We start from the raw sequence: 8,213 nt of genomic DNA on the forward strand, positions 1-8,213 counted from the left end.
TTCACCTAGAGAACATGGTGAGTTGTTTTTATTAACATATATAATTTTTTTGATGGGGGTGTTTTTAAACAGAGAAATGTTTGCTTTAATATGGGGCAAACAAATGTTCTGTTAATGTGGTTTAATTAGAAGAACTCAAACAGTGAATCTCACAGAAAGACTCAGCCTGCGCTCCTGTCACAACAGTCTCTCATCAGGAGGAGAGAGTTTAGTCACACACCGAGTTGGACAGACCTGTTCGATAACAACGCTCTGAACATATATATTAAATATATAGTTAGGTTCTATAGACTATGGTCTTTGGTAGTTCTGGAGCAAAGTACAGGAGGAGATGTCTGGACTGRTTGCTACAGCCGCTGCTTCAACCTGCACTTTGCCTCTGCTGAAAAMTGCTCTCACTGAAAGTCCCGCCCTGCTCTGCTCTAATTGGATAAAACAGCTCTGGACTTCCACTGATTTGTTGAAAGCAGTGTCCGTTAATCCTTATATCAGGGTCCCACTGTCCTTAGAGGCTTGGTGAGCACCAAACAACAATCCAGTCACACCAGTGCGGCTGGATTTTTTTTTTTTAAGAAATCAGGTCGCATGTGCGACCAAACTGGTCGCACTCTAGAGCCCTGCTAGCTGTTGTTTTGACAGACAATCTCAGCTACGCAAGTGAGCTTTATGACGTTCCATCTGGTGCGCTTTTTCTTTTTTTATCATGCATGTGCAACCCTGTTTATAATTACAGTTTTTGTTCACAAAAGTATACATCAACAACCAAATAAAACTGTTTTAAAATACTTAACGAGGTAGTGGCTTTAAAATTGAGAAAGCTCATTTCTTGTAAATGTTTTAAAAATGTATGTATTTTGACTTTTTTTAAAGACAATGCCAAATAGCCCATAGTAATTATTTACGAAAGGGAAGTGTCCCAATCACATTTAAAATTAATTTTATTTGAACTCTCCACATTTACCATAAAATATGAATTCATCCAGTGATGCTTCTATCGCTTAACAAATTTATTCCACTTGATTTATAGAATACTCACATCAAGTATTTACTTATATAGGTAAAAGTATGTTTAACACTGTTAAAGTACACCAGAATGCAGGAAATGGCRTCTATTTCATTCCAGATGTCTTATAAATACAACAGTATAATGATATCCTAGCTACTTTATGTTCCAGATTCATTGTCCATGCCTGCCTTTTAACATATTTCCCAGAAAGACACATTTGTTGTCACCCATTGTTTACATTAAATAAAGTGCAACATTTTGTTACAATGTGAAAAATGTGGACCTGACTGTTCAGACGCACCTGTGTGTGCTCCTGAATCTTGTGTTCCTCAAGGTCTGATTGGGGAACCGGCTCATGGCAAACATCACAGAGTGCAATGTTTCTTCGACAGTGAATCTCATGGGTTGTGAAGTTGGCCTCTGGAATGTCCCGCTTGCTGAAAATTCATCAACAAATAAAGAACAAAATTAAAAGGTTGATGAAACGCTGTGTTCATGCAAACAATGAAATGTTGCTTATGTTGTAGCTGGTTCATCCTTACCAGTTGCCACAGAACTGTGTGTTTTCATCTGCCATGTCTTTCCCAAACCCTACGAACTAACAGCAGAGTTATTACAAACCCAAATCAGGGCTAATTTTGATTTCAAGACACATTTAATCAGTCGTACATGTGTCTATAATTAGTACATAAGCAGCGTTTGTCGACAGATGGAAGAAACTAGTTCGATCAATTAACTCAATAAGGAGTGTTTAACATTTATAAACGCGAGTTTGGTGAAATATCTGATTCCAAAGCACTAAAAAACAGCTCAGTGAATCAACAGGGTTAGTAAACAGAGAGCTGACTCAGCTTCTTTACAAATGAAGCTGAAAAGACAACATTATCGATAAGATAATATTATCGTTCTACTCTCCCGGTTATTAGGTGAGTTAATCATTGCTAAATGACTAAAACAGTCTATTACCAAAATACTCCCTCGTTATCCTCAACAAACAAGGAGCTGACACAACTTCACGGAGTTTTACATTAGCTTTGTTGTTTTACCCAAACAAGGCTCGCTAGTAAAAGTTGTTTTAGCGTTTACAAACCATGAAGCTACGAAGCTAACAACAACTGTGTGACTTCTTCCTTCGCCCACAGCTAATATAACAGTCATGAGGTTACCTGGTATCAAGTTCTTATATTTTACTTAATTTAGAGACGACAGATGAATTCTTTGACGACAACTCGCCTGAAAAAATAAAAATGAATCAGTCCAGTTGGAGAATTTCCTGTCCTACAACAGGGGCTATTTGTGCCCCAAGTAAAGTCTTTCAGGCTGTCAAAATGTCTAGTTTAATTTGGGCTACAGTCCTCTCTAAGACTATCACAAAACTAAATATTAAATTCAATCCACATTGTCGAAATGTATGTTGATTTGTAGTTAGAAATGACTAAACTGAGAATCCAAAAATAGTTTAAGTTTAAAATAAATYTGCAAATCCAAACTCGGGGCAAAATTACTCATTTCTTCAACAAGCTTGTACATGATTGGCTGATCAAAATCTGTGCAATGAATAATGTTTCGGGTTAAACTGCTGCTCACCGAATACGCGTTCCTCTAAAATATAAAATATTCCTCACTGATAAAATCACAAACATTGTCTAAAATAATATAAAGAATTAAACTAATAAAAAAAATCATGGAACACATTATACAATTCAAAAACATTGTTTTAAAAATATTTTTATACTATGAAATTGATATGTTGATGTATCAAATGCAAAAGTGATTTTTTTTCTATTTTTGTGTTTATGCTTGCAACTAGTTTACTATCATTTTCTAAAACTTTTGTATCTAGTTAAAAATTACAACTAATATTATTACAAAGAAAAATAAATTAAAAGTAGTCACACTTTACAAAAATTAGGTACATAAAAAAGACACCCCAACAATGACCATTCAGTGTTTATTGATTTTTTAAAAATCCATCAATACTGTCATGAGACATTCTTATTTTAATGTAAGGCACAATTTTGTTCAAATAAAACACTGATCTTTATTACATAAAATGTTTGGACTAGGTTCAAATATTCTCTTAACTTCCTTGTCTAAATAACCACACAATCATCAGGCCAATATTGTAAAAAATAAAAAAAGAAAGAAAAATAAACATGAAAAACTTCAATTCACTTCAAAGCCCTTGTTCCTTCTGTTTGAAGGTTAAACTCAGTTTCTAATTAATACATCATTTGTAACCAAAATTCTAAAATAATATTGTGAACAGAAGAAATACATAAAAAGGAATGAATATAAATTGAAAAATAAGCAGACKTGCCTGCTAAATGTTTAACTTAGAATAACATTTGATATTTTGCCAAGCAACAAGTGGACCTTTAAAAGGAAAAAACAAAACAAAACAAAACACCAGTTAAGTGAATTAAACTTTTTTTTAAATTGTTGAAACATGTTTATATTAAAACAGTCTTTTTTAATATGATAACATATTAAAAAAAAACACACACAACTGTTCCCAATTCTTAGTAGTTGGCTTGTGTGATGCATTTTAGCCATTTAATCCAACATAATTGGTTTGATAACTGTTAGATGTAAGTTTGGGTCTGAAATAGTAACAAATCAATGTCCTKGATCATACTTTAGAAAACTAAACATTGAGGAGGAATAGTAGTTGCATCAGCTTTTAAAATGATGGATTAATTATGCTGTTGTAGCTACAGAAAAACCATCCATGGATATCCAGTAAAAAGTGATTAGTGGTTCCACAACACAGAACTGAACTGAAATAACTGTAAAAAAAAATTAAAAGTTTACATTAATTAAACTCATCATTCTGTTCATATGATTTCCACTATAATTGTTCTATTTATAGGCTATTCAAACAGGCTTTATGAACTCTTGATAAGGAAAATAGTAAAACGTATGGGTAACAATATGAGTACTATTTCTCATTTCTTCTTTATTCAGAAAACGTAMTAAAAAGCTTTATTGCTCAACCAATCTGAAATACCAAAAAGTCATCGATGGTGGCCTATTTTCATTGAGGCAGTGTCGATAAAGAAACTGTTACTATGTGTCAGTGAGCTATACATATTGTATAAAATTTAATGTGCTTTTTTGCACCCGCCTTCATTTATTGTGTTGTCACGAGTGCATAAGTTCACCCCAAACCTCTTTTAATAGTACTATCATGTTTGCAATCCTTCCTGCTTTTCAAAACTGTACACAAAAGACATAAAAAAMCCAAAACAAAAGTTGAGATATGTGGTCAGTCACTATAATTCTATTAAACAAAAATGAACTCAAGGTAATTGGGGGTTTCAACCATCAAATAGCATCCTCTGAAAGAAGCTGCTTTTTACKTGGTCCAATTTAAAATGTTGTTTCTAATACGGTGAAAAATGTGTCTTCTTAAATACACTATTCTATATTTTCTAGTGAGGATAGTAAAAAAAGGCTCAAAGACAGCGTTCAACAAAAAAAGGAATAAAAGAAGTACAGTACAACCRTTCTGGAAACACAGAGAAGAAGGCACAGATGTTTAAGAGCTGAATATAGAAATCACAGAGGTAGAAGATAAAAGAAAAAGCAAAAAACATTTTTTGGATTTTTTTTTTGTTTGTTTTGTTTAAAAAAGGGAATGGATGATGAAATGTCTATCTGTCCTTGGATCCAAGCTTCTCAATCAGGTCCTGCAGGGGAGCAAGCTCTCGCCTGTCAATGAGGTTGAACTCCTGGAAAGCAGACAAATGTAAAAAAAAATATGTTTAACATTTTAGCCTCTAAACGGGTTTTGAGTTTCATGTTCTGTGTTTAGAATTAAAAGCTATTAATACACAATTTTTAGGTGAAACATGAGTACTATTTACTGCCACATTTGAGTTTTTTTCCCATTAAAGGCAGGAAACAAACTTAGGCCTAAATTATCAGGTCTATAAATTAAATAAATCGTAGACAAAAATTACTTTCCTTAAACAACATGATCTATCATGATTGTGATCAGAGCTGCTTTTATTCCCTCATAAAACGTACCAGGCTTGTTTTAAAGCCCAATCTACTGTGCTTGCTCAAAATGCAAACACTGTAGTAACACTCACAGCTCCACGGTAACAAAATGTGTCGTGTGAATGTTTGAAACCAGATGTAAACAAGCTCGGAGGAAGAGCAGGGCCTCGTGCTCAAGAGCAGGTTCAACATATTCAAATAAAAATAAATTTAAGAGACTACATTTGATTAAAACAAACAAAAACACAACTAATTCTGCAGTAGAAGATAAGCTTTTAAAAAAGCTACAGAAGACGTGTCCTACGTCTCAAAAATATTTCTCAGCATTAAATCCCTACATGCAACTTTAGACACTTCAACCTCACACTTCAGCGCAATAATCTCACCTGGACGAAGAAAATGAAGTGCTTGAAGGAGGTGTTGAGGTGAGCCTCCTCTTGCAGCTGCATCACAGAGTCAAAATGTTGGTGGTAGATGTGAGCGTAAACCCTGAACAGACGCTTCAGGATGGTTTTGGCCACAGACATGAAATTCTTGGGAAAGGGAACTCCTATGGGACAGAAGGTGATGGAAAAAAACTGATGTCAGGAGCAGAACAGGAAACATTTTAACAGTGAGTTTACGGAACATACGCTTCTAGATCTGTTTTTTTTTAATGGTTTAGGAGCAAGGCTGAAAAAATACCTCAAAACTCTTTGATTTTTATAATTAATAATTAGCATACTTGGACAATAGAGTAATGAAAACACGATAACTTAAAGAGCAAGAGTAGATTTCTTTAACCTCCTCATTACACTGAAGCCTAAAATCTATCGGTGATTCCCAGTTAAATTTCAAATAATAAAAAGTAAAACCAGAAAAACCGATTTACATGTTAGAACGTAATGAAACTTGAATTGATGAAACATTTACGACTACTCAGTTTTTTCTCTTGACACACTTCTGCTCTGCAAAGGTGAAACTGAAAGTAAAAACCGTTCTTTATGAAAGCCCTGACTAAACCAAACTCACCAATCTTAGAGGGGAACAGGGTCTCATCATCCAGCTGATCCTGCACCCAGGTCATCAAGTAGTCAATGTACTTAGGCGCAGAGCATTTGATTGGCTTTTTAATATTGGTGCCATCAGCCCAGTGATATTCATACCTACACAAAAACACAGACATATAACGTGCAATCAGACAAAAGCAGCAGAGAAGTAAAGAAAAAAAGGAACATAGATGAAATGCTGTCAAATGTCTTGTTCATGACATCAGGAAGTAAACCTGCAACTCTTCCTCTTGATTAGAGCCAGAAGATAAACAGTCTTGGAAGGAAAGAGGATAGAGGAAGTGCCAAATCTAGATACTAACTAAACAGCCTCTGCAGACAGACCACACGCAAAGCTTATTTCCTGTTTTCCTGTTACAAGCGAAACACAAGTCGGCGTCCCTGACAAAACATCACCCGGTTTCTAAAATCAAATAATTTCTCATAAGCATGACACTGATAAATTAGAGGAAATGTAACATTATCGAGTCAGTTTCACAAGGCTTCATTCCAACTGTTGCAACACTGGTTACTTCTGGTTTAGAGTGAACTTTTACAACCTTTTAAACGTGTCAGCTGACATCGCTCTTCCTGTCTGAGAGCACTGAATTCAACATGAAGTTTGTTGAACTAACTTTAATTTAGAGCATTATCTGGGATATTGTTAAAATGTATTGAGTCCTAATAACTGACACAGACTGAACAGCTCCAGTTTAAATTGTCTTTTCATGACTCTAAATAAATAAGCTGCTTCATTCTGGGTCTTTGGTATTGAAGGAGGATGTTCACTCTACACTACAAGATTAAAGTGTACAGCCACGATGCTTTTAATACTACTAGAAATACGGTGTTAACTTTTTAAATCACATCAGGAATAATTCAAATTACAGTAATACTAAAAAGTGAAGCTGATATTACTCCATAATTAGTTTGTTGCTTAAAATTTTGACTCTAATTCAGAGAAAAAGACACAGCTGGACAGGCAGATAGCTTTGTTGCTAAACATACCACTGATACTCAATCACTGTGAATCAACACTAAACTATGTTGAGGCACAGATGATGCAGGACTAACTAGTGGACTAAAACAAGATCTGTCTTCGTCAAACCACATTTAAGATGCCTCCCAGGTTACTGACACAGTGAGTAATATTGTCATTTTATTGCAGGCTTGAACAGACTGCTTCAGACAAGGTTGTACTTCAGGTTCACACGGTCATGGTTGACTTGACTGAATACAAATTTGACAAAGTTATGCTCTTTAGGAAATGCTGGTTTTAAAGGAAGCCAATCCCTCAGGAGTTATGGGGCAAATAAGTTCTACTATATGAAGCACACTCCTGGTAACAACAAGGACTGTTTGTTTGTTTTACACTCATCATAGACTGACAATATTAAAATAAGAACTGTTGGAATTATTCTTCTTTTAAAATGTGACCGTGGTATAACCAAGACATGCTCATCCGAGGTGTACAAAAGGTCTCATGTTAAAAAAATAAAATAAAAAAACAAATGCACGAGTAAAATATTACTGTTTATCACCTTGGTCCTGCAGACATCACAGAGCAGCTGGTCTCAGTGCAGAACTCAGTGATGGTGCCATACAGCATGTTGATCTGGTTGAAGAAATCCACCGCTGAAGGAAAGAGGAAATTAAGCTTTTGTTATACTATTGTAGAGATTAATTTCTTCTAAATAAGGCTGCGTGCTGAGTTGTTTTAGTATCTGTGTGGCACAATAACACTGTACAGAAAACATCTTTAAATGCTCCTGTAGCCAGAGCACTGAGGAGGAAAAAAGCAAAAACCTCAAGTAGGGGAGAGTGCAGGAGTTTTGATTCCACTGGGTAGGCATTAAATTTAATCGTTTTATGATGTATTTTGTTCTTCTTTTTCTTAATAATTGAACCGTAATTTACAAATCTGTTCCAAAAACATCCTAAAAATGCATTTATGTTTACTAAAAGGCATCCATTCATCCATCCATCCATCCATTGGGGTGCAACAATACATGTACCTGTATCGAACAGTTCAATACAGTGCTTTAGGTTCAATACACACTTGTATCGAAAAATACAGATTTTTAAAATTTATTTTATCAACTTGTCTTCTAAAAATGCTCTGTGTTGAAGGATCAGTGGATCTGTGTTCGACTACTCCACCTAGGCTGCATTGT

The 8,213-nt window shown here is 34.9% G+C and overlaps 2 protein-coding genes across 4 annotated transcripts in view; both read right to left on the reverse strand.

Annotated features, from left to right (window-relative positions):
* The window catches only part of trafd1 (TRAF-type zinc finger domain containing 1), an 18,361-nt gene extending 16,062 nt beyond the window's left edge, over positions 1–2,299 (reverse strand). The window contains exons 1-3 of one of the 3 annotated variants that reach the window (XM_014017350.1): positions 2,173–2,299; positions 1,549–1,604; positions 1,308–1,443 (exon numbers count right to left, since the gene is read on the reverse strand). In XM_014017350.1, the coding sequence (XP_013872804.1) occupies positions 1,308–1,443; positions 1,549–1,583 (171 nt within the window). In that variant the 5' untranslated portion in view covers positions 1,584–1,604; positions 2,173–2,299. Of the gene's footprint in view, positions 1–1,307; positions 1,444–1,548; positions 1,605–2,096 lie in introns of all 3 variants that reach the window. The other 2 variants (XM_014017351.1, XM_014017349.1) reach the window with 2 other exon arrangements.
* A 644-nt stretch (positions 2,300–2,943) lies between these two features.
* Positions 2,944–7,674, reverse strand: LOC106523816 (MOB kinase activator 1A; the record flags this gene model as incomplete). Its single annotated transcript, XM_014017375.1, is given in 4 exon segments — positions 2,944–4,740; positions 5,398–5,561; positions 6,023–6,156; positions 7,581–7,674. Coding segments are annotated over 4 exon segments (470 nt in total), but the record flags the coding sequence as incomplete, so codon positions are not given.
* Positions 7,675–8,213: the final 539 nt, after the last annotated feature.

The sequence above is a fragment of the Austrofundulus limnaeus genome, unplaced genomic scaffold (genome assembly GCF_001266775.1).
Source record: "Austrofundulus limnaeus strain Quisiro unplaced genomic scaffold, Austrofundulus_limnaeus-1.0 Scaffold166, whole genome shotgun sequence".
Taxonomy (NCBI): domain Eukaryota; kingdom Metazoa; phylum Chordata; class Actinopteri; order Cyprinodontiformes; family Rivulidae; genus Austrofundulus; species Austrofundulus limnaeus.